Below are 25,939 nucleotides of genomic sequence, written 5' to 3' on the forward strand. Positions count from 1 at the left end.
ATCTTTACCAACGGTCTCTACACAGTGACGTGGAGTCTCCTTGTCTTCCAGACACACCTACACTGTAGTGAATGAATGATCAGGCCTGCGAGCCAGACGGGGTCTCTGGAGCGGTGACGGGCAAGTTGAAACCCAAGGGAAGGTGTGGCGTCTACCGTGTGACGCCTTCATGTTACAAGAACTTTCCTGGTGCAATAATCAACGCACTGCGGGCGGGGACATGAATAATATTAGACATCGAGTGAGTCGCTGTGTAGCAACCAAACCATAAACGTCGCTCGCAGAGGAGTCGATACAGTGGGGGATTTCTTAGCGAAAGCGGTGAACTTCTGAAACTGTGACGGTGTCATGTGGTTCAAAGCAGAGGAATAATACGACCTGGAGGTAGGCATTCACTTTTCTCCGTGTTTAAACCCCCCGGCTGGGGCGGCTGTCTGCTGACCACGCGTCGACATGCTCATCACATGTCTGAGGCGCTGACGGCCAGCTGGAGTAAAGGACAACAGTGTGTATTTATAAAAGTGGGTCAGCAAAAGCATCCCATTTGACCTGAGATCCACATCAATGCCTTTTTCTGATCCGAGCTATGTCGGGTAGTTGTTTAAGGTCAGTTCCAGTGTGTTGCTAACTCTGTGTGTGTGTGTGTGTGTGTGTGTGTGTGTGTGTGTGTGTGTGTGTGTGTGTGTGTGTGTGACCCTTTTATCTCCTCCTCTAATTGTATACCCCCCCCCCCCCCCTCTCTATCGCTCATCTGCTTGCTTGTTGTGCATCATTGTGGTCCTCGGACTGAACAGACACTTCCCTCGCTTTATCCGTCGAGCTTCGCCCTCTTTCGTTCACTCTGTGCCGCGGTCTGCTGAGGCACCATGCGGAGGTTCAGCTCAGAGGGGTCCCTCCTGGACATAGACGTTATGCCCTGGCGAAGTGTCCAGCTGAAAGACCCCCCGGTACTAAACAGCGAGTCGGGCACCTACACGCAACTACGCAGCCCCTCCGAACAGGCCCGGAGCTCGACGCTGCCCCCGACCGTCCGAGAACTGGGTCCGAGTCCCGGCGGCGCGGCAACGTTGACCAGGGATGTCAGCGTCAGCGTGGAGGACTTGATGGCGCTGAGCAAGCGGAAGATGGACCACCTGGGAGTAGGGACGATGGGCGAGAGCTTCCGGGCCTACAGCGACGGCCAGCTGGCGCCCGCCTCCCAAGACAGCAGCTCCGGGAGCTTGGAGAGGCACGACCCGCGCCCGTCCTCCCCGTCGGAACACTCCTTGAAGTCGCACCACCACCGTGTGCGCGCCAAGGCAAAACTGTCTGCTGCCAAACTTCACCTAAAAAGTTTGTTTGAACTGGTAAATTAACAAATAATACTTTTCATAAGTTAACTGTGTGTGTGTGTGTGTGTGTGTGTGTGTGTGTGTGTGTGTGTGTGTGTGTGTGCAAAACCTAGAGACCTTTTGTAAGAAATGATGTGAAACGTGGTTTGCATTCAGCAAGACTTTGTCATTGTGTCATTTCCAGAGTCCTCATTCATCCAACTCCAATATAAGCCAAGCAGACCAAAAAGACAGGTAGGCCTACCAAAGAGAAAACACCACACTGCGTGTGTCTCCCCTTGAGCGTGGGCGTCTCTAGTCATTTGAGCTGCTATTGTGATGAAGGAATCTGGTTTTCCAAAGGTCCCCTCACAATTAAGAAATCTACGGTGCCATAAATCACTGTTGAAACAGATTGATCCATGATGTTGTCGTTGTGTCGGGCACCTTGTGGTCCACACTCACCTGTAGACCATTTGGATGACACGGCTGACGGCTTGTTCTCCTCCTCCTCTCCAGTGCCAAGGAGCGGCGCTCTCGCCTTCGCTTCATGCGCCAGTGGAGTCAAGTGGGTCACAGCGGGGGGCTGAGGTTCAGTGTGGAGGAGCTTGAGAAATGGGCGCGGTCGCTCAACGCCCTGCTGGCCAGTACAGGTAAGCTCGGACAATCTGCCGTTCAGGAAAACTAGTAGTGGCCAGTAGTAATTCAGTACAATTCATGATGTCTCGTTTTCTGGTTCACCGTGGAATAAGTGAAAGCCATCCTACTCTACTCTTTTAGTTCTTCCCCTGTGATGTCATGTGCGGGGGGGGGCAGGGTTTGTCTGGCTTGTTCGGGTATTCTAGGTCAAAGGTTGGGTTATGCAGCGAATAACAAACTGGGCCCATCGATATAAACTTTCCCCGGTGGTAAGACAAGCTCCAACATCCTGTCCGGGACAACAACGTTGTCAGAAAATGGCAACGTTGTAAAGGTTTCAAATCAACACCATGTAGACTTACCACTGTAGAAACACATGGACTCAAATCCCCTCTGAAACATCCACCCTAATGGGAATGAGTTTTAAGGGGAACCAGGAAACCAGGCGTAACTCGGCCCCCCCCCCCTCGCAACTTGTGGTCTCCGGGCTCAGATCCCCAGAGGTTGTGCTGTTGCATCGAGGGACGGCTGGGTCCCAGAGTACTTGTGATTGAAAGGGGTCTCCTACCAAAGTGACTGAAATAGTGAAGGGTCATCATCAGCATTTAGTGGACATCACACACTTCCTGTGTACTGTGCAATACAAATACCCGGTGTGTGTGTTGGTTCCGCTCTCATAGGCCATCGGCTATGAATAGAGCACATGGTAAACAACTATAGCCGTCATAATTCAGGGCCAGCACAGAGAAGCGGCTCAGCACACACTCCTGTCCAAACAACCTCTTCGAAACATGTGAAGTTTAGCAAAAGGGGAACAAACAATGTATCATTGGGAAACTTTGGGACATTTCTTATGAAACTAGTCCTTACTCAGCCAAGTTCCTGTGTTGTATCTTTGTTTTATCTTCATTGTCAAGTGGTCCGAAAAGGGTGGATTTACCCCCAATAGATCCCATAAGGGTGCGGTTCTCATGCTGTTTAGATAGGAGCTGGTTCTGCCACTATGTATTTAGGAATGTGTTTCCTCTTGTTTGGACAGTAGGCTATTTGTTACTTTAACCTTTGCTTAATTAAAAATTGGTATCCCATAATAGTACTAATCCAAACAAGTAGAAAGTGGTAATGTGTATGCTTGATGCCAGAAATAGTTTCACCTGAAGTCACCATCAACAATTCAGTACTATTATCATACTCCTACTATCATTATCATACTATCAGAACTATTTAAGTGTTTTATTGTCCGAGTTGTACATTTATTTAAATTAATTTATTGGTTTATTTCAGGGACCTTGCACAATCAAATCTTATCTAATCAACAGTAAAACTGTAAGTGAACCAGAGTTAGCCTAGTTCACCCCTGTTTTCCCCGGCCAAATATTCAAAAGGCAACCTACAATTACAGAAATAAAATGCATGTATAAACAAAGATTAAAAAACAATATAGGTGACTCAGAAACCACAGTAACACATAGTTGGAACAAATTGACAGACAATGGCAAACAGACAATAAAATAAGCAGACAATAAAACGCAGCGTGCATAAGACATTATAGGAAAGCGCACAAAACAGTAGATTAGAACAGGACAAACACACCTACAATAAAAGCACACATATACAGCGGCATAAATCACAAACGTGCAGCACCAACACATTCATTTAGACACTAAGACAGGCACAAGACAGGACAGGCAAGTGGGACACGACAGTTACCAAGAAGTCTGCAGGAGAAGCAGTGGCAGTCCTAACGTACACGTCACTGTTTATTAATAAGCCATATTTTCAGCTGTGCAGAAAAGGAAAAGTAAGAACTAATTTCTCTAATATGACCTGGTACTGAATTCCATTCCTGCGACGCTGTAACTCAGAACGCTGAGGGGCTAAGGGCACTACACAGTCTCCTCGGGACGAGCCTCTGGTTGTCCGGTTTATATTCATTGTTTAGTATACTTTTTGACGTGTAGGCACTGGCCCACATTCTCCGACCGCACGCTCCCATTGTCCTAGCCTCTGGTTTGATGTGTGACTGTGGTGGTGATAGATGTATCCTCCTCCCCCCCCCACCCCCTCCTCTCTCCATACACTCACCTGTCAAAGAAAAGAGGTCAACAGCGCAACCTCACTGTGGCAGTCAAGATAAAAAGCCACAACTATTTGAGCCCTTTATCACGATGACGGTCTGGAGAGGAAACCGCTGCAATTGACTGCAGCCTTGTTTTGATAACAGAGGGTGTGGCCGTCTTCGGAGCATTCCTGCGCTCCGAGTTCAGCGAGGAGAACCTGCAGTTCTACCTGGCGTGTGGGCAGTACCAGCAGTCCTCCAACAACTTCAGCCTGCAACGGAGGGCCAAGGAAATATCCACCACCTACATCCAGACCGGCTCCGCCCGCGAGGTAGAGGCCTCCACCCCCCCCCCCCACACACACACACCCCCCCCCCCACACTGCCTCTTCCTGCTCGGCGCTCTTCTCACCGTGGGGCCCTGGTCACTGGTGTGCAGCGTAGGAAGGGGGAGAAATGATCAAAAGCATGCCCTTCTCTCTGCCTCCCTGTACTGAACCAGGAGTGTGTAAATGTAACCGTACATTGTTGTAACTATCTTTTTGATAGTTACGGCGACAAGGTTGCGTGTTAAAGCCTTCCATCAGCCTACTGTGTTCAGATTGACTTTGAGGTTGTTTTGGCTTTAGTGTGTGTGTGTATTGCAAAAACACATATTGTAATGTAACAGAACTACATTAGACACGGTTACAGTTTGAGCAGGGTTTTCGTCGTACTGTTTATATTAAGCATGAACCCATACTGCAATACCAATGTCAAATTTAAAAAGTTAAAAGTTACTTTTTCTTTCTCCTTCTCTTTCGTAAAATACACGTCATTTGTTGTTCATGCTAACAGATGCATGTTGTGTGTTCCGGTTGTTCGCCCCACCCACCCCCACCCCCCTCACCAGGTGAACCTGGACAGCAAGACCCGGGAGCTGACCCTCCAGCTGCTGCAGGCCCCCTCGCACAACTCCCTGCTCCTCGCTCAGAAGCGCATCTACGCCCTGCTGGACGCAGACTGCTACCCTCGCTTCCTGCAGTCCCGTCTCTACCTCTCCCTCCTGGAGGACGCCCGCTAGGCCTGGCCCACAGCGGTGGACCTCCACATGGCCAAAAGTGTGTGTGTGTGTGTGTGTGTTAGATTGCGTGCACTGGCTGAATGAATGGTTGTTAGCAGATCAGGGTTTGGTTCTAAAATGGGAAAATGTAAGGCTACAAACGACATTTGTTTTGATCTTGCTGGAATTATTTATTGAATGCGGAAAAAAATGTCAAGAGAAATGGTTCTGCAAATTGGCCAGAATGCAGACAGACTGCAGGAAAAGGAAAAGTGGCTTTTAATAAACAGGATTGTTGTGGAGGGTGGACCAAGGAGTCCTCTGCCTGCGTCATGTGAACTGTAGAACTATGCACACGTCTGGCTTTTAATCATAAAACACCCTCCTTGCGCGGATTAGGCGCTCACGGTCCAAGGAGCACATTCAAATGTCCTTCCAGGAAACAAAGGAGAGCAAGTCGAGAATGCGCCAGGTTTTAAATGTTATTTATGGGGTTGGGGAGATTGTTGAGCAAATGTATTTTGATTTCAAAATGACCTTCTAACAGACCTTTTTTGTTGACCTTTTCTCACACTGTCTTGTTAAACGTGTTGAGCAACACCGCCTTAGATGTTGCTATATGTAAAATGTAAATAAAATGTATTTATCCGTGTGGTTGAACATTCATCAACTTCAAACCTTGACGTTCCTTAGTAGTATCAACCCTGACCTTTAGAGATGCATTTGACTCTGAAATCAACAGTGTTTCTTGTTAAACAGGTTGCAACCCACACAACTCCGTAGGAAGACGTCACTTGGCTCCCTGTCCTGCCACAAGGCGGGCTCAAATATGTGATGCGGTCACTGGGTTGATTTCAGTTGTGGTATTTGACGAGGGACGAAAGTACAAGCCTGTCTATGTTATTGTTCTTTCAACAGACGCCAACATCTTTGTTAGGGGGAACTCCTTAAGGGTAAATCTGATAAGGAAAATATTTAACTTTCCTTTTTTAATGAATACACAACTGAAACTAAACCCATGGCAGTGTATCGGTTTACATTTGTCTTTGAATGCCTTTGGTTATTTTTAGTTCCTTTTTGGTCACTGGGGATGTCTGACTAAATAAGGCTTCATTCATCACCCATTCCATGATTACACAAATGAACAAAAAAAAGTTTGGATCGTATTGTTTTTTTATTCTTATCCTTAGCATAACGCTTCAAATAATTATATACAACTTTAGAAAAACATATTTGACACAATATAAATCAATGCAAGGAAGGATTATTGTGGAGGGTGGACCAAGGAGTCCTCTGCCTGCGTCATGTGAACTGTGGAACTATGCACACGTCTGGCTTTTAATCATTAAACACCCTCCTTGTGCGGGCCTCACTGCGTGCGGATTAGGTGCTCACGGTCCAAGGAGCACATTCAAATCAGGCATGCAAACTGGTTTGGGGTGAAAAAGGTGAGTGATGCATGTGAGCCAAGGAAACCACAGACCCACTAGGTGGTTCCAGGGTTATACTCCGGGGAGTTAAAAATAATAATAATAATAACAAAAAAATTATATTAAAAAGAAAATGACCTAACAGCCCCTCTCCCCTATCTTGATTTCGTCCAGGTTGTTGACTTTTTCTCACGCTGTCTTGTTAAACGTGTTGAGCAACACCGCCTTAGATGCCAAATTTTGCAATTTTAACATGTAAATTAAGCATTCTGGTGTACTCCCAGAAGAAAATAAAGGGAAAAGACAACATTTTCTTGGGCGCGCATGCGTACTTGCGTACCAGTTATGCGCACCCCTGGTTATTATACAGTCTATGGTTGGTTGATTGGTTGGTCGGTCAGCCGTCGTTTCTCCCCCCCCCCCCCCCCCCACCCCCTTATAAAAAAAAACTTTGGATCTACACGATTCACGTAAATGATCTATTTTGAGTTGAAAACGGCGAAAGGTGACTAGTTTGCAGGTATGATATATATATAAAATGATATTTAAAAAAATTATTTAAATTTAATAATAATAATTTGACCTGCTCGTGCATCTTTTTTTTTGGACCTACGCGCGCATCTTTTTTTTTGGACCTGCCGCATCTTTTTTTTTGGACCTGCGCATCTTTTTTTTTGGACCTGCCGCATCTTTTTTTTTGGACCTGCGCACACATCTTTTTTTTTGGACCTGTGCGCATCTTTTTTTTTGACATGCGCACGCAGGTCCAAAAAAAAAGATGCGCAGGTCCAAAAAAAAAGATGCGCGTGCAGGTCCAAAAAAAAAGATGCATGCGCAGGTCAAATTTTTTTTATTATTATTATTTTTTATAATTATTTTTTATTTATAATTATTTTTTATTTATAAATTTTTTTTAATCAATTTTTTTTTAACTCCCCAGAGTTTATTTTTAATTTATTATTATTCTTTTTTTTTCTCGCATCCTCCTTGGTCTGTTGTTGTTCTGGGATGCACTAGCTTTATATGCACTCAGTGGCCCATCCTTGTCGGAGGCCTTCTGTACGTGAGGTAGAATGGAGGGGGTCCGATTTTTCTGTCTCTCATTTACTCCCGTCTCTCACTCAAACAAACGCGCACACACAGCTCCAAGTTGTCTCTATATTATATTTCTGCTCCTTTCTCCCGTCATAAGAACATTACTGCATGTAACCGTGGCTATCTGTTGCGTGGCTTTCCCACTAAGATAGCTTTCTTTATAAAACATTAGTATTCATTTTTAGTGTTTATCGTGTCATGTCACAGAAACCACAGTGAATCCTGTGTTTCTGTGCCCCGCTGTGGTGTCGACAGCACAGAGCTCCGGTACCGTTACAGGACAGCGGTGGTTTCTTTCAGCTTGTATTGTATTCCAATTTTAGCGAAAAACACATAACATTAGCTTGAAAGAAAAAACGGTTTAAGGATGCTTATCTTTGCGTGAATTTTGGGATGACTCGTCTACCAATGACTTCAAGTTGGTTGTGTTTTAATCGGTGATTGTTTTTGCGCCAAACTGTTTACAAAGGGACACTTGCTTGCGACGCAGCAAGCGCCTGCTAGTTGATCCGCCGGGCGGGACGATCAGTAGGTCCTACATGTAGCTATGATACAGGACACATTGTTCGGCGTGTTTTAATATTCATAGTGGGCTTAACAGTAAGAGAATATTCTGATATATGATATAAAGTGACCAGATGTCTTAGATCAAAACTGGGAACGTAATCCCTGAAAAGGGGGAAAAACTGATTTTTTCCCCCCAGTTTGACTAGCAATCTGATTTAAAAACCTAATGTGTATTCAAAAACAAAATGGGGACAGGTAGTTTTTTCTGTATTTAGCCAGGGACAGGCAACCAAAAACAGGGACGTCTGGTCACCCTATGATATGTGATGTAAGCTATGATAGGTATTTTGCAAATCACACACTATAAATATGATAGAGAAGCAGAAACAAATAGGGGCAGTAAAGTCAGCTATTTTAATAAGTTGAAGAAACAATATATGATTAGGCTATATATAAATATATACATAGCATACATAAATAATATATGAATACATTATATATCTATATATAAACACATGAAAGTTTTTGTATGAGCTAAAACCCCTGAAAGAGGACTGTTTTGCAGAGCTTCTTTTTCCATCACAGCATGCATATGCAACTCTGAGTTTCCTGTGTGGATGGACTAAGGACTAAGGAATAGTTCACTCAAAATGCATAATTATGTAGTCGTTTATCCTTGGTCCACCACTAAGTGATGCAATTTGACATCAGTTGGTTCTTTCTTACACTTAACAAACACTACACTTGTGTGTATTGTGTGTGTGTGATAGTTTAGGGCGTTCACCTTATTGATGTAGCACTATAGCACGTTGGATAGAAGTGCCTGAGAAAAGGGGTGCCAAAGGGGATGAGTGTGTGTTAAACATTGAAGTTTTCACTTTCACTTTTAGTGGATTGGGAGGGGTATGGTCCGGAGGAGCGGAGATCAGGATGGTCTCACAAGGCTAAACAACTCTGCCCTCCCCCTCGCTTCCTTTATGACCTGTAATGAAAGTTAGAAAACCGAAAGTTTTCTTTGCACATATTTCTCCTCTTTGGATCGAGCAGATCACTTACTTAAGGCTCTTTCTCTGACAAGCCTAGAGGTAGGATAAACTTTTTTTAAAAATATATATATATGTAGGCCTACAATCTAAGTTCAGATATAGGATGCTTTTTGTGATGTTCTTTCACAGAAATAAGATCAAAATTCAACTGTTATCTGGTAGCTTGATTAAAACACCTCGATGTGTAGGCCTAGTCATAGCACAGCAGGCCTAGTGAAGGCTATTTAAATAGGCTAAAATGTGATTTGCTAGTGGCTAATGTACGTGATTATTATGATAACCTAATGTTAATATTCAACCCTTTATGATTTCTGTTGTTAATTCCTAAGTTCATTTTTTAAAGGACAATTTGCATCAAGATGTCAACCACGGTGAGTCTATGTCCAAACTGTTGATGTAATTTGTATTGCTCCGCCTTACCATAGGTTTTATGACTGAAGGATAATAATATCTCTTATGTTTAATTAGAACCCACAGCCTGGGGACATGATAGAAATCCCTCGTATTGGATACAAGCATTGGGCTGTATACATTGGAGACGGCTTTGTTGTTCACCTGACGGTACCAGATGGTAAGTAGACCTAACAACACGAGACATTTCTTAAAATACGAACCAAACACAGGGCCTGCTGACATCTTCTCACATCTTAAACATATCCTACTTCAAGAAATCTTCATGTTGTATTTTTGTTGAAGATGTGAATATGGTCTGAAAGTGATGTGTGAAATCCCCCAACTCTTTAATACGTAACAAACATAGAAAATACATTGTAATGGATAGGCCTTCATTTTAGCATTGAGCGCCCCTCTCCTTTGTCTTATTTATACCATAAAGGATCCGGCCAAAGCGGCAGCAGCAGTAGCGGCGGGGGGGGTTCAAGAGGCTTAGTGAAGAAGGAACAACTGAGAGAAGTTGCTCCAGGTAACAATTGGAGAGTCAACCATTTTTGGGACCACAAGTGGACACCCCGGGACGCCAGGGTCATCGTGAAGGAAGCTCTCAAGCTGGTGGGTGACCGGCCGCGGTACCATCTCTTACAGTGGAACTGCGAACACTTCGCTACAGGCCTGCGCTACGGCAGAAGTATATCTCGACAGGTGAGCCTTCCTGGTGTGTAATGTGGGTACTGTGGGAACTACATGGGAGGGCTACTTATATATTTATGAAATAGTGTATTTATCAATTTATCTGTGGTCAACTTATCTCACAATAACTCCCTTATTACTACAGAGCAGTCTATCCTTCCTGTTATTGTGGACAACAGCGTATATTATACTCATCTACACAGCATCACAATCAATTGTGTGTGTGTGTGTGTGTGTGTGTGTGTGTGTCCTTGCAGGTACTTGGATTCATATTTGGAGTTGCCGTGGTGCCACTTGGTCCAATTGCAGCAGCCCTACTGAGTCTTTCCTTTGCTGAATCCTCATCGAAAGGATTTTCATCGATAAGAATATGTGACATTAACACAATTTAAACCAACTGTTTAATGACAAAGTTGTAGTTCACTTTGTCAGTGTACTTTGTAATACATTATCTTGCAATGTGTTTATTACTAAATTAAAGGAATTATTACTCAGTCTTTGTCAATTTGTTCTGTTGTGCAACGGCAGGAGGGAGAGGAGCACGGCGTACAAAGACTAGCTGTCACTTTATTGTATTATTTTATTGAACATTTGAGACTAAACACAGAGATTTAAAATCTCTTTTACTAGGGTCACCTGGCCGGGACGGTAGTGTAGCAATCTCAGACCTGAAACCACACACACACACACACACACACACACACACACACACACACACACACACACACACACACACACACACACACACACACACACACACACACACACAGTTTTTAGTGGATTGGGCGGAGCGATCATGGGTTCCTTAAAGATGTCATTGCACAGTTTTTTCATTAATTTTATGTTGGTCAATAGTAGCAATGAATGCCCTGTGAGTCGGTTTAGGTGAAATAAATGCTCTGGTGCTCCTGTTTCACACTGTTCTAGTGGAGGAGGTGGGCGGGGATGAAGGACCTGATTTTGACTCTGATGGGGTGTTCCAGACATAGACATTATAAAGAGTAGACGCCACATCGACCGCTACTGCCTACTGGCGCTGACGAGCCGCGGGGCCACCATCTTGGACCAGTCGACCGCTCCACTCAGTGTAATCTGTTTGGTGCAATGAACTGTCAGCGCATTTAATTAATCAAACCTCACTGAATACCAAACTGATTTTCACAAAGGTTTTTTTTTGGCTGCAAAGGTCATAGGCTACTTCCCCACATAAAGAGCTTAGTTCTGATTGGATCGCTTCCCAAATCGTCCCGCTTACATTTTCGTCTAGTTTTTATTTGTTAACGAAATTAACAATTCAAACAGTTTGTTTACAAATATTTGTAAACGAACGTGTCAAAAGATTTCGTCATAGTTTTTTAATTTTTATTTAGTTATCGTCTCGTTTTCGTCAGACTGTAGACCTCCCCCACCCCCAATGTTTTCTCAATGGATCTCCACGAATCACACAAGTGGCCAATTTTGTTTAAAAAAAACGGCAAATTCCGCTGAAAAGTGACTAGTTTGCATGCCTGAAAATGTAAATAAAATGTATTTATCTGTGTGGTTGAACATTCATGAACTTCAAACCTTAACGTTCCTTAGTAGTATCAACCCTGACCTCTAGAGATGCATTTGACTCTGAAATCAATCAACAGCTTGTTTCTTGTTAAACAGGTCGTTGCAACCCAAACAACTCCATAGGAAGACGTTACTTGGCTCCCTGTCCTGCCACAAGGCGGGCTAAAATATGTGATGCGGTCACTGGGTTGATTTCATTTCTGTGGTATTTGACGAGGGACAAAAGCACAAGCCGGTTTCTTGTGTTTTGTGGGGAACTCCTTAAGGGTAAATCTGATAAGGAAAATACACAACTGAAACTAAACCCATGGCAGTATATCGGTTTACATTTGTCTTTGAATGCCTTTGGTTATTTTTAGTTCCTTTTTGGTCACCGGGGATGTCTGAGTAAATAAGGCTTCATTCATCACCTTACAATACATTCCATGATGATTACACAAATTAACAAAAAAAAAGTTTGTATTGTATTGTTTTTTTATTCTTATTATCCTTAGCATAACGCTTCAAATAATTATATACAACTTTAGAAAAACATTTCACACAATATAAATCAATGCAAATAAAGTGGTGAGTTATGTGCAGAGGCTCTGCCTTCTCACTAAGGCAGAAGAGCGAGCTCACAATCAGCGCAAGTTCCATGTGACATCCATGTGAATCGATATTTACCCCCCCTCAACCCTGAACATGGCTCTGCTCCTTTCATGCACCACATCACATGGGGAGCAGACTTCACTAGTGAAGATCAGTCTCCTCGCCGTGTCCTGGTTCATACAGGAGCAGACTTCACTAGTGAAGATCAGTCTCCTAGCCGTGTCCTGGTTCATACAGGGGCAGACTTCACTAGTGAAGATCAGTCTCCTCGCCGTGTCCTGGTTCATACAGGGGCAGACTTCACTAGTGAAGATCAGTCTCCTAGCCGTGTCCTGGTTCATACAGGGGCAGACTTCACTAGTGAAGATCAGTCTCCTAGCCGTGTCCTGGTTCATACAGGGGCAGACTTCACTAGTGAAGATCAGTCTCCTCGCCGTGTCCTGGTTCATACAGGGGCAGACTTCACTAGTGAAGATCAGTCTCCTCGCCGTGTCCTGGTTCATACAGGGGCAGACTTCACTAGTGAAGATCAGTCTCCTCGCCGTGTCCTGGTTCATAAAGGAGCAGAACCTCCACAGTGTTATCCTCCTGGGGCGGTCCGGCGCTGAGGCCTCAGGCAGACGGCTCCGCTGGAGGGGCGTGGACCCAGGGGCAGCAGAGGACGAGGTCACCAGTACCACCCTGGGTTCACCAGGGTCTGGTGCTCCGGTACTCCTGCTTCTGTCGGACCCACTGGGCCGCGTGGGGGCCCTCCCCCAGGGCCCAGGACCAAGGGCCTCCCAGCAGGGCTCTCTGGCCCCCCCGCGGGGCCCCGGCTCCCCAGGGGCCCGGCGGGGCTTGGCGCCTGGGCAGCAGCAGCTCTGTCTTAGCGCCCCGGGCCCCCGTGATGCGGTGCGCCCACTCAGGCCGGCCTGCGGGGGGGGGCGGCGGCGGCGGCGGCGGGCCGGGGGGCTTCCTGGGCGCGAGCAGAGGGGGGAGGGAAGGTGGGCGGGGCCTAAACACAGGGAGACGGCGGGACGGAGATGGTGACATGATGAGAGAAGAACGTGGTTTATGGAGAGGTAGAAGTGGAACACGTAGAACTGAAGGATGCATCACTACGATACCGGTTAATATGCTCTTTGAATGTGTCCATTTTGTTTTAATGAGCTTATTAAAAAACTGTGGTACTTTGGCTGTGGACCGCGAAAACCTGCTGAAAAATCTGTTGTCGTAAATATTTGGGTGCGTTTTCAGCTCCCAGTTTTCAATTTCATCTTTTGAGTTCAGCCAACCCATTTATGCCACAAATGAACACAAAAAAAAGATTGGTTTTAAATAATGTGTGTTTGTGTTTGTGTGTGTAAAGCCTTCTTCCTTGTGATCAGTGGACGTGTCCAACCTGTGTGTGTTTGTGTTTCCCACTGGCTGTGTGTCAGTCCCTCTGTCTCTCAAGACGTCTGCTAACCTCCAACCTACGGAGGCACAGCACTTTACACAAAGTACACTTTACACAAAGCACACTTTACACAAAGTACACTTTACACAAAGAACACTTTACACAAAGTACACTTTACACAAAGCGTACTTTACACAAAGCACACTTTACACAAAGCGTACTTTACACAAAGCACACTTTACACAAGGCGCACTTTACACAAAGTCAACTTTACACAAAGTCAACTTTACACAAAGTCAACTTTACACAAAGCGTTCTTTACACAAAGTCAACTTTACACAAAGCGTTCTTTACACAAAGTCAACTTTACACAAAGTCAACTTTACACAAAGCGTTCTTTACACAAAGTAGACTTTAAACAAAGCGTACTTTACACAAAGTGCACTTTACACAAAGCGTTCTTAACACACAAAGTACACTGCTGAACATGGGGCTGGACCACAAGGTGCACTTGGCGGTGGTGGTGGTCCGGCCCCCTTCAACACCTCCCTCACCTGGCAGATGGAAGGGCGTTTGGTCCCGGCTCGGCGTCAGACCGCTGCTGCTGTCGATGTGGCAACAGGGATGGTTGCCCCTGGCAACCGTGTGCTTGTGTTTGCTGCCAGAAGCCATCAAAGGAAGAGGATGGGGGGGGGGGGGCGGGAGCCCATGGGTGGAGAGATGATGTTGTTGTGTGTTTTTTTTTTAAAGCAAACAAAGGAGTGCAGAATAATACAAATGGAGAAATTAAAAAAAACAATTAAAATAACAAATGAATTGCAAATGAGCAAACACAAAAAGCAAAGAATTCATGGGTCAAAGAATAATTAATAGGAAAAACACAGAAAACTGCAGCGGGTACGGAACACCGTTCTCTATTGTATGCTTTGTGTTGCATAGAAAGGTCTCTTCCCAGGTGTGTGGTGGTTCGTGTGGTTGATAAAAGGCAGACGTGACATTGCGGAATGTACTTTAATGGATTATTTTTAAAAAGTTAAACAAAGGCCAACAGAGGAAACAGCCATCCTCTTTTGTTTCTGCTAGGGAGCAACAGTAAAAGTTTTACAAAAAAGTGGTAGGGCCCGGACAGCCACTCTAACTCTTGTTCTGGTTCATTCTGTGTATTTCCATGGAATCAAATAATATCCCTGGGGCTAAGGCACTCCCCTTCCAGAGACGCAGGCCGTCCACGAAGCTGAGAAACAGAGGCCTTCCATTAAAGGGGAGTGGAGGACAGTCCCCGGGGGGGTCAGTAGAAACCCATCTGAGACCGGTTAAGGGAACTACGCAGGCGGGGGGAGCGGGGGGGGGGGGGTGTGATTGGCGAGGAGAGAGTCGGAAAGGAAAGGACGGGAAACGAGGAGGGAAGGGTGAATGTTTTGTAAAAACCAAGATGAGCAGAGGGTGAAAAAAGATTGGGAGGAGGATTGTGGAGAGACAAGGAAAGAGAGAGCAACGGTTTAAAGAGGAGACAGAGCGGCAGCGGTGAAGCACAACGACCAGCTGCAGTGCAGCGAGGTGCATAAATCCAGCAGACACACAGCAGAGTGTTACGGCGGTTACTGCCCGACCGGGGCGCTCTTGTGTGCAGTAAACAAAGGCTGACTAATGAGAGGAATATGTTATGCGGGGGCTTCCACAGCCAAGCAGACCTGACACGCCTCACACGCATGGTCCTATGGGCCGTCTACCTCCCAAGACGGCTAGGGACTTAAAACCGCTGCAGGAATCATTTTAGATTTGCAAAGAGAGAGAGCGGATAGGAGAGAGGATTTTGAACCAATTTTTTTTTTTTTTTAACTTGTTTGTTTTTGAACCAATTGTGAGAGAGACGCCACTGATTGGTCGGAAATGAGCCCGGAGTGGCAGGAAGCTAAAGCGTCCCGTAGGCGAGTGTGTTTTTCGTAGGCGCACACTGGAAAAAATCATGAATATTAATGAGGGGATAGCCGGAGATTATCCAAATCACGTTGGTTTCAATCCCTGATCCAATCCAAAAAGGCTAAAATCCATCACGTGACCACAGGGTAGGTAACTTCAATTGTAATGTATATTAAACAAACGTTAGTCAAACTCATTTCTCTGATAAGGTTAGGGTTAGGGTTATAGTTAGGGTTAGGGGTCAGCGTGGGAGTTTGTCTGACAGGCTGCCGGTCCAATCCTAGCACTTGAGGCCGGACTTTTACCGGATTGCGCCTACGAAAAAACACAGTCGCGTCCCGTCGCTAGATGGTACGGGGGGGCAGAAGTACATCAGGTGTTCTCAGAGCAGTCCTCTCCCTGCTGGCTGACGGGGGGGGGGGGGGGGGGGGGGCGTACCTGGTGCGTCTTGCCTTGAGGTGGTCGCTGAGCAGGGAGTGGGGCGTCGGGGGTCCACCAGAGGCCGGAGCTGGCCCCTGGGGCGGGGCTTGGGCGGGCGGGGCCCGGCTGGGGGACGAGCCCACGCTGTGGGAGCGCGAGTAGGGGGAGGATCCCACCTGGGGCGGGAACGGCCACTGCGTCACCCTCTGCTCCCCGCGCAGCGCTGACACCCAGGACAGGAGGGGACAGGGTGAGTCATTCATTGATTGGATCAATCATTCATTCATTCATGAACAAACCAAAGTCCGGTATGAAGCTGTAGTTCAGGTACCCTGGAAATCCAGAGTTCTCGCGAGAGCACAATTTTAATTTGCTCAGCGAGTCACTCTGGGAACGAGCAATATACTCACTCCCCGATGCCCCTCTCCCAATCACATCGGTGTATCTGATATAGGCGGGCCAAAAGCGTTGCTGTTTTACCGCTCGGATACAGCAAGTCTTATCTATTGGTTAGCTCCGCTGGTCTGGATACGTCACCCCTTGTATTCTTCTGATTGGTCGTAGTGTTATCCAATTACGTGCAGTGATATTTTCAAATGCATGCTTGGTGCCGCCCCTCGAGTTGGGCCATTCTCATTACTCGTTGCAAGACCCTACAGCTTTCTAGATGCGGGTCTGGATTTCCAGGCTATAGTTCAGCGGCAGTGTTCATAACAATATGGCTACTGCAGAGGTCGTATGCGTGACTGCCGTGGCTCCTGGAATGCCGTCAGCGTTCACACCCAACTGACAACGGCGTCATATTGTTCCCCTGAACACCTCCAAACTAGTTTCTTTTGTCATCACCTTTCAATATGTCTCGTTTGTGTTGGCGCACACACACACACACACACACTAACACTCTAACACACTCACAGCTAGAAATTTACACCGGGGACAATAGTTGATTCTTCATAGGCTACACAGAGTTCTCATTGTTCTCATTGCTCAAGGAAGCGCTGTAAGCCTTAATTACCACACACAATAAAGCAGAAACTACAATCTTGCAGAATCAATATATATCCCATATTTTAAACATGAAAACAATGGCAGTGCTGTAAATGGGAACAAATGCATCACGTGAGACGGCTGGAGAGTGTCCATCTCAATGGTCTGTTGAACAGGCTGTTGGGTCATGCTGCTCACCTTCTCTCTCCATTAGAGAGTAGGGCTTGATCTCGCCTTCCGCCTTTCTTGGGAGACCCTTTCTCGACGGGCCCACTGCAGGAGGAGCAAGGAGCAAGGAGACAAGGAGGAAGAGCTCACATCCAAAATACTATGACAGAATCTGGGCTATGGATCAGAGGGACAAAGACTGAAATATTTGCCTCATTCAAATTATTACGATTCTGACGTTTATTTTTACCAGCCATTCCTCCCGTGCCATAACAAAACATTGTTATCCGATCTCACAATTTCTCAAGGAATATTTGATAGCTCAGTGAGAACCTTGCGTGGTGTTTTAGCTACAATATATATATATATATATATATATATACAGTAAAACTAATCACAGACAGTTTTGAACAATTCAAATCTGTTAATGGTGAAGATCAACCTGACCCGGTCGTCAATTACTTTATTGATTACTGACTGAATCGGATGAGAAAATCATCCCTAAAACAAATGTTGTCTAAAGGAATCATCACTTTTGAATGTTCAACACTGACGTGACACTATGTGTAACATATCAAACCCTCCGTATTACTAGCTCAAGTAACAGAGGATGGTCAAACATAGTGGATTTTCCAATAACAGTTGCAATCTTTAAAAATACTTAAGTAACTTTTGTATCTACTTATCTATCACTCAATGTCAAAGTCATATGAGTGCAGTTTTGATTCTGCTTATTTTCTTGCTGACAAAAAACAGTCAGACATAGAATTATTAAAGAGCAACAGAACTCTAAAATCAAACCAGTAATAAACTCTAATATAAGCAAGCTAAAAAGAAAAGAAAAACTATAATCCTTGACTGGTACCAATTTGTGGCAATCCCAAATCAATGACCTCCCCGTGGCCGCACTCCACCAGAGAGGGTGGTCTGCACATGTCTCACCAGGTGAGGGACCAAGAGGTTAGACCCAGTCTGTAAAGTGGTGTGGTGTTTGTCATGGGATGTTACTAAACAAACGCATAGCGGAAATTACTGCAGAGCTCATATTTGTATATGAGTGAAATGGCCCGTGTATGTGTGCGTTCATACCTGTGTGTGTGTGTGTGTGTGTGTGTGCGTGCGCGTGTGCGTGCGTGTGCGTGTGCGTGTGCGTGTGTGTGTGTGTGTGTGTGTGTGTGTGAGAGTGTGACGTGCATGTTTGTATAATCTAGATATAGACAGCGGTCAGCCAAGCTATAATTATTCTACCGGAGAGGGAAAGGGTTTTTAGATCTTAATAACCAATGCAAAAAAAACAAAAGCAAAACAGACACATGAAGGTGACCTTGATTAGCAGAGAGACAGGGAGGAAGAAAAGGGAGGAACAGGGAGGAACCGAGGGGGTAAGGATAAGGAGATAAGGCGTTAAGACTAAGGAACAGAAAAAGAGATGAATTGTCCTTACAAAAAGCCGTACATTCCCTGATCCGTCAGAGGAGAGTGGGGCGAGCCTGAGAGAGTTTGGTGGAGAATGAAAGAGTGTTTGGAACCAAAATAACCGCATGTCAGCTCTCTGAAGGACTCTCTCGCTTTCTCTCTCCCTCTCTCTCTCTCTCTCTCATGGTAAAAGAGAGAGACAGAGAGGGAGAGAGAGAGAGAGAGAGAGAGAGAGAGCCCTTTATAGATTTAACGTTTGACCTGAATATGTCTTATTTTATGGGTAAAACTAAATGAAATAGCTAATCATGTAAAAAGGAAATATGATAGATACCGCACACTATTTGAGTAAGATCATGCATGAACAGTTTGACTGAAGACCCATCAAGATGCTGCTGATGAGTTTGGATAGGATGCACAGACCACATAGACCTCAAGAGAGATCCATTGTATTATAGTTGTATACATCAATCAATGCAATTCCCATAATGACAATGTGGAAACTCTAACAGACAACATTAATACGAGGTTTGGAAAAACCTCACATTAATGTCATTGGAATTTTCAACGTAAAAAAATATTACAAATCAGGCAAAGAAATTACCTGATTTGTTGAGGAAGAATCCGTCATAAACTACAAAGTTGTTCACCTGGGGAGAACAGGAAAGAAAACATAGAACGCATAGAACGCATCCATCGTTCCTTGATGTTTCGTTCAACTTAAACCTTCTGATGCTGTTCTGTTCCTGGAATAAATCCTGCCATGAATGGGGTGGCTATAAATAGCAGCTCAAACAAGTTATCAGAAGAGGTGATAAGCTTCCACTCTCATCTGATCATGTTCCATACACCATCACGTCGAGGAATCTGACTCTTTAATGTATTATTATTATTATTATTATTATCACATTTACATTTATGGGATTTTGCTTACAACTATTTTTTACTTACAACCATTCATTCACACTAACTTATTATTAATTTCATTTCTCTGCTATGAGGTTTGCTGGCAGACTGGTACCTGAGGAACACTCTGAGTCAGGCAGTAATGCTTTGCGAGGAAGGAGAGGAACTTGGCCGAGGGTCTGTCGTAGGCCATGAGCGCCGGCTCCATCTGTGTGTGCTGTGGAGGAAGATGAATAAAAGATACAGGAACAACAACACCTTGATGCCAACGCACAGCAAGCCACCGCTGCAGAGACACTGCACCTTTGATGTTTCCTTTCAAACCGCTCCCCATAGATTCCTATGCTTTCACTTCTCCCCCCTACGAATATAGACAACACCTTCTTGAAGAATATTATGAATATTAAGTCTTTCGTTTTGTGTGAGTTTGTGTTGCATTGTTATAATAAACAGAGTTGGACTTATTCACTTATTGTTAACCTTATTAAATTAGTATACTGAAATGAAACAATGAACAGTTTCCATCAATGGGAATGGACCAGTGTTGCTCTATGGCTGAGCTGGGTCCAGATGTTCGCGTCGCTGTATCTGAACCTCTAGGGGGAGACCAGCCCCTGGCTGAACTGGGTCCAGACCCGACGTTCACATCGCTGTATCTGAACCTCTAGGGGGAGATCAGCCCCTGGCTGAGCTGGTTCTGAATATCTGTGTTTGCTGTGTTTGCATCGACTATCCAAGGTGACACTGTGCAGACGCTGCTATTGTTGTAGTTATCAGTCCTCTCCTGGAGCTGAATCTAATGTCCTGTGTGTAGCGGTCCCTGGCCGGTTGTCTCCAGTAGAGATCCACTACATGGAACGTGGTCCACAGATTCCCGCCACCACCAACATGATGGGTCAAAATAATTTTAGTAATTTTAGTTTTTGTTAATAGAAAGCCTAAAATCTAAAGATTTTTGAGACTAATACAACAACTGGTCTGAGTAGGGAGGCTCCGGTTACAGGAAGTGGATGTGAGTGCTAGGGTAATGAAAGCACTGTCTGCATCATGGGCATTACAATGGAAAACTTGCACTTTATAACACTGCGGACACGTGTGTAACATGAAACCTTTTACATATTGCAGAGTTATTAATATTTTAATAATAATAATAATTAATTACACAACGTTTATGTGATAGAAATTGTAGAAAGACAATTATTGGTGTAATCATCAAATAAATGTGTAACTAATAATTTTGTGGGGTTTCTGTAACAATCCTATAATATGTTGCACCTTACAGAATCGGAATTGCAATTGTTGCGAGTTTTCACGTGTTTTATTTTATACATTTCCTGCTCCTCGAGACTAAGGCCCTGTCCCAATTCACCCCCTTCCCCTAGATTTGAACCCTAACCCTACATTTTGCGTGTTCCCGCGAAGGAGTAGGGTGTCCCAATACTGCCTATTTTCCCTTAAAAAACAACCCTTGAACGCTAGCCAGCTCGGGAGCTGACTTGCAGCTAAGGGCACTCAAAGCAGGTGATCTTGTTAAGGGGAGAGAAATGGGACTGGGCCTAAGAGTTCCATGGTTTCCCCGAGGTGTTACCTGCAGCATGAAGTCAAAGAGCTCCTGCCCGTAGCCGTGGCGCTGCAGGCTCTCTGAGACGTAGAAGTCCAGCACGCACAGCGGCTCCGCCTCTAAGTGGGCTCCCCGCTGGTCCTGAGAACCACAGAGGACCAGGGGCCTTACTTCACCTAGGGGCCACCCTGGTCCTGAATGCTAGCTTGGTGGAGCTGCCTCTTACCGCAGCTAGCGGTTAGAGGCAAGATCGCCACCAAGATGGCCACTAAGTGAATAAGGCCCATCAAGACTTCTGGACAGGCATGGAAATCAATGAGAAACTTTAAGTGCTTTTAAATGAGTTTGAAATGTAGAAGTGGAAAAGGCTGTACACTATTAACACACACAATGATATTTTCCTTTTGTAATTTCCTGTAATTTTCCCTATTTTATATGCTTATATCCTTCATATGTTTTTAACCATCACTGAACATTGTATGCAAAAGAGAATCTAATATTAATAGCATTGGTTACACTTTACAATAACTGGGTAGTGGGTACATTAATGAACCAGTGAGTAACATTAGTAAATGCAGTAAGCAATACCCTGACCCCTACCATACAGTAATAATGCTCATCACTGCATTAACTCATGAAGGTTAATTAATGTCCTTTGTTGTAAACTGTTCCTAAAACATTTCAAATTCACAATTCAAACAGTTGCCTTCTTCAAAGCTAGAAATATATGTGTGGGCACTTACAAGGAGAAACAACTTCTTGTAGCCGACCTTTAGAAACCCTACTCCTGCTCCGTGGCCTCTGGAAGGAAAGATTGGGGAGGTGAAAACACTAGTGAGAAGAATACAAGACATATATTCCAACCCAGCTCAAGTAAAGGCCTCCTCTTCATGGGTCAACAAAAGGTTTCTAGTTGATTGTTGACCATAATGGTTCACAGGATTCACAGAGCTATAGAGCCTCAAATGGACCCACAGTATAGCTTTGTTTAGCATCGGTATTGTAAGCATAACAAGGAAGGAGGCTGTTTCCCCCCAGATGGCCTCTTAACATACACCAAGCACTAAGACAGACCTAGAGGGTTTAGGCTTGGTTGGATGTTACTGTGAATAGACTTTTAGAAGGCAACAATTTCATAAAGTATTATTTTGAGTTGTTCAACTGGACGTGAAAAACAGAGAAGTGATGTAACAAGATACCCATTGCTTGTTTCATCCTTGATAAGGTAAAGGCTGTGCTGGTTGGACTGCAGCTTTAAAGCACTTGTTATTGGAGCTGGCAACTGTTGAGCCTGTGGAAAACATCACAACGGTACATGGTTCACATTGATTTACAAAGCCCTGGTTCTCTAGATAGATAATGCAGCTGTCATGCAATATTTGTTACAGGTCCTTGCAGAGAACGAAATACACATTTTGTTTGCAATTGTGGATGCACCATTTAGTTCCTTCAATGTAATTAGCAATAATTGTTTTTAACTACAACAAACACCAACCTTAGAGGAGGCTTTTCCAAGCTCATCAATAACTGAAGCTATTTTGCTTTGCAGATCTGGCCTGGAGACAGAAATCAACAAAATATTAGACTCCGTTTGACCAGGATTGTTATGACACAATGAAACAATTATGATCCAGCCATCTTATACAGGAAAGCATGAAGCCTGGGGATAGATGATGGGCGGGCATCAACAGAGTGACACTGACTGGAACCAGACTAAACACAACAACCCTGTCACCTACCTTCCTTTGGATTTATCCCCAGGAGCAAGGCTCTGATCCAACACAGTGATCCGCTCTGGGAAGATGTTGTTAATATCAAAAGAAAACTCCATTGTTGAGCTACAAATAGATCTACATTAGCTGTATCTCTAACGTAGTAAATACAAAGCTAATTCTAGTAAAGCAGTAGCAGGTGCTGAGCTAGCTAACCGTAGCCTTTAAACAAATGATATTTATTTGTAAAAGCGTTCTTTTAGAGTCACGCTCTTACTCTTTCCAATACAATATCTTATGTTAATCGCATTAAAGGATTTCATTGTCTTTGTTGCAAAACGCCAGCATCTTCTTATCACATTGTCATTGCAGTGATGTGTGTTGGTGCAGCTGGCTGCGAGTCACTCCCCGGCAACCTCACCGAAATAACTCTAATAAATGAGCAATGGGATTTCAGAAAGAGTCTACATGAATATCTTAAGGCATGAAACCTCAATTGAATGTCCCTTTAAATACTAAAATATTGTTTAGAATAACTATTCCCCTAGAATAGTCCGCGTATTTATTAATTGGTAACAGTTTTTCTTTGGTTACTTTATGTTTTACGGTAAAGACGGCTTTCCCCATGATTTGGACACGCCTGCATTTGTAGTTTCTATTACCGTTGTGATTACAGCGCTTCTGTCCCTTCTTCTCTGTAGAGGCATATCAGAAGACATTAGACATTAGACAGAAGACATTTTTCTAAACCAAGCACAGTATTGACTGTAATTCCATGGCCCATCATAATCCTGTTTCCTTATAGTGCTTTACTGACAATGCAGATTAATGCCAAGTTGATGATACGTTTTATACTAAATCATGCGAGTCCGTCGTACTTCTATGAATATGCACTGATAGTTATAATAATGAGTGTTATTATTTATGAGGTCGTTCGCCTACAATTTAATCAAATCTCTAAATATATTCCAACGAATACTGAACACTAGATGGCGCTGCAACATTTCATTTCGGCTGAATGTGCAGGCGCAGCATGTTCTGGTTCCTTGTCTTTTTAAAGGGGTACGGGTTAGGTTTGACATCCATAAACCAATTTGAATTGCTTATGAACAACCTGAACAACTCTATCCGCTGCGTACAACTGAGCCTGGCAAAAGGAAGAAAAGCATGTGTGCTCCTTCATAACTTTTTAATTTGTACAAAGTTTCTAGAACTAAGAGTAATCAATGATTGTTATTATCACAATTGGAGCTCGCCGCTCACTTAAACGTCTGTTCTGATTCGGACACAGACTACCTTTACGTTTATTATAGCCACGCTTCTTCAACGTGTCTCTCAAAAATGATCTAGTCATGGATACATTTTCATCTTTCGAATTGAATATGCCATCATTCCTCTTTAAACTTTTGGTGTAAATTAATTTCACCTGCTTTATTTAGACAACATGATATTCAAGCTAACATCAGTACCACATATTTGTAGTCCTGCTAACACAAGTCCTGAATAGCTTCTTCTACACACAAAGTGGTCACCACAACGCCATACACAGTTGTATGGGTTTGAGATAAGTCTGACCATACTGGCATGGCCTCTTGCCATTCCTCCCTGCAGGCCAAGACAGACTGAAGGTTTACCTGGGTAAATTCAAACTTGTAGGCGTGGCTTTTTTAAAAATCATTCCACCCATTTCCAGTATAAAGAATTCTTACCTGTGTTCGAGAACTACCTCCAGAGTGCATGTCCTGTTACCTTGTGTCTCTGAATAAACCACGTGTTGAACAATTACCTCTCTGAGTCATACCCAGCCTGAAACAACGATAAGGATTCAAATGTTCTTTCATCCCTTTATAATTCAGTGTGCATGTCTACACAGCGATTACACTTTATTTCATTGTTTTAAATGAGTCTTATGCATTAATGTGTATTGTGACTATCAGGTTTCATTCCCTCAAAAGTGTATTAAAATAATGATAATAATAAGCATATAGGTACACTGATTATTATACCTAATAATTATAATAATAATAATATAAGTATTATTATTATTATTATTATTAGTTATGTATTACTACAGTATATTATATAGTTACAGTTTTTCTCAATTGTTTACACACAAAAAATGGAACTATGCACACAATTCTGAAAACTTGAAGCTCATGTATGAACTACAAGACTCCAGACTGCTAAACTCTAAGCACAATTCCACTGTTTTCACACACACATATAGAAATTCTAAATCACATTTTTGTAAAACTCTAAGCACAAATCTCATCATTTAGCACACTTGGTTCACCTTGAAAACACTGGCCTTCCAAACGCCACACCCAATGACCAATTGGTCTCGGTCACTTCTCACCTGTTCAAACTCAACTGGCAAAACACTTCAATCATGACTGAGAGCATAAAAGAGGCTTCAGGTGAGCTCTGCTGTGTTGTAGATGAGCTCCTCTGGCCTGATCAGGATCGGAGGTGGGATACCGACTGATTTACATGTAGATCTATTTCCCAGATTTTATGTTCTTATTTTTATTTTTTGTTGGCCTACGAAAATCTTTTTTTGCAGTCAGTTCAGCTGAACATTTCACTGTGTTACAGTAACAATGAATATTTGGTTTGTTACCTTTTTGTATTTGTGCACTGATTTCATCATTACATCGCCAAAAGACAGCCTAAACATTTTCTTACTGTAGTGTTTTTAATTTTAATTACATATCAGTGCAATTACTGTACTGTGAGTTTTGCCAAAATATATGTGTATTCTCAGAACTCCAACAATGTTGCAGTATCAACTATAAGTGTACAGTATGACTCTGGGAAGCTGGGATTGTGAGTTTGGAGCTCATTGGATAGACAAGTATGCATTGTATCGTATTCTGATATGTTTGTGTCAATGCAATATTTACGTATATGATATATTCACAATATTGTATTACAATATGGCAACAGTCTTTATACTGTATGTACCATACAATTGCAAGCTACTAAAAAGGAAACTATTTCTACACAATATACATTTATACATTGGAATATGTAACATGGCCTCATGAAGCCAAAACCTATGTAAATAGTATTTTGACGTAAGTGTTTTGAATTGATCACACAAGTGTTT

General features: G+C 43.7%; 2 protein-coding genes and 1 long non-coding RNA gene across 3 annotated transcripts; 2 read left to right on the forward strand and 1 right to left on the reverse strand.

Annotated features, from left to right (window-relative positions):
• Window positions 1–262: 262 nt before the first annotated feature.
• LOC311365120 (regulator of G-protein signaling 18) lies at window positions 263–5,249 on the forward strand. The gene is made up of 6 exons (XM_084484638.1): window positions 263–384; window positions 795–1,346; window positions 1,516–1,565; window positions 1,830–1,963; window positions 4,174–4,340; window positions 4,901–5,249. The coding sequence occupies exons 2-6, from the start codon at window positions 867–869 to the stop codon at window positions 5,069–5,071; spliced, it is 1,002 nt and encodes a 333-aa protein (XP_084340764.1). The 5' UTR covers window positions 263–384; window positions 795–866; the 3' UTR covers window positions 5,072–5,249.
• A 3,805-nt stretch (window positions 5,250–9,054) lies between these two features.
• On the forward strand, window positions 9,055–10,688 carry LOC311365593. The gene is made up of 5 exons (XR_014639442.1): window positions 9,055–9,167; window positions 9,472–9,499; window positions 9,597–9,699; window positions 9,964–10,226; window positions 10,472–10,688. It is a non-coding gene; the product is annotated as an uncharacterized lncRNA (long non-coding RNA).
• A 2,361-nt stretch (window positions 10,689–13,049) lies between these two features.
• Window positions 13,050–22,950, reverse strand: atat1 (alpha tubulin acetyltransferase 1; the record flags this gene model as incomplete). The annotated part of the gene is made up of 12 exons (XM_084484679.1): window positions 22,858–22,950; window positions 22,614–22,674; window positions 22,318–22,409; window positions 21,862–21,919; window positions 21,146–21,259; window positions 19,673–19,774; window positions 19,256–19,301; window positions 17,266–17,340; window positions 16,099–16,303; window positions 14,295–14,398; window positions 13,744–13,816; window positions 13,050–13,356 (listed from the first exon to the last, which is right to left on the reverse strand). The coding sequence occupies exons 1-12, from the start codon at window positions 22,947–22,949 to the stop codon at window positions 13,050–13,052; spliced, it is 1,329 nt and encodes a 442-aa protein (XP_084340805.1). The 5' UTR covers window position 22,950.
• Window positions 22,951–25,939: the final 2,989 nt, after the last annotated feature.

The sequence above is a fragment of the Micromesistius poutassou genome, assembly GCF_964030765.1.
Source record: "Micromesistius poutassou genome assembly, chromosome: 20".
NCBI classification, from domain to species: Eukaryota; Metazoa; Chordata; class Actinopteri; order Gadiformes; family Gadidae; genus Micromesistius; species Micromesistius poutassou.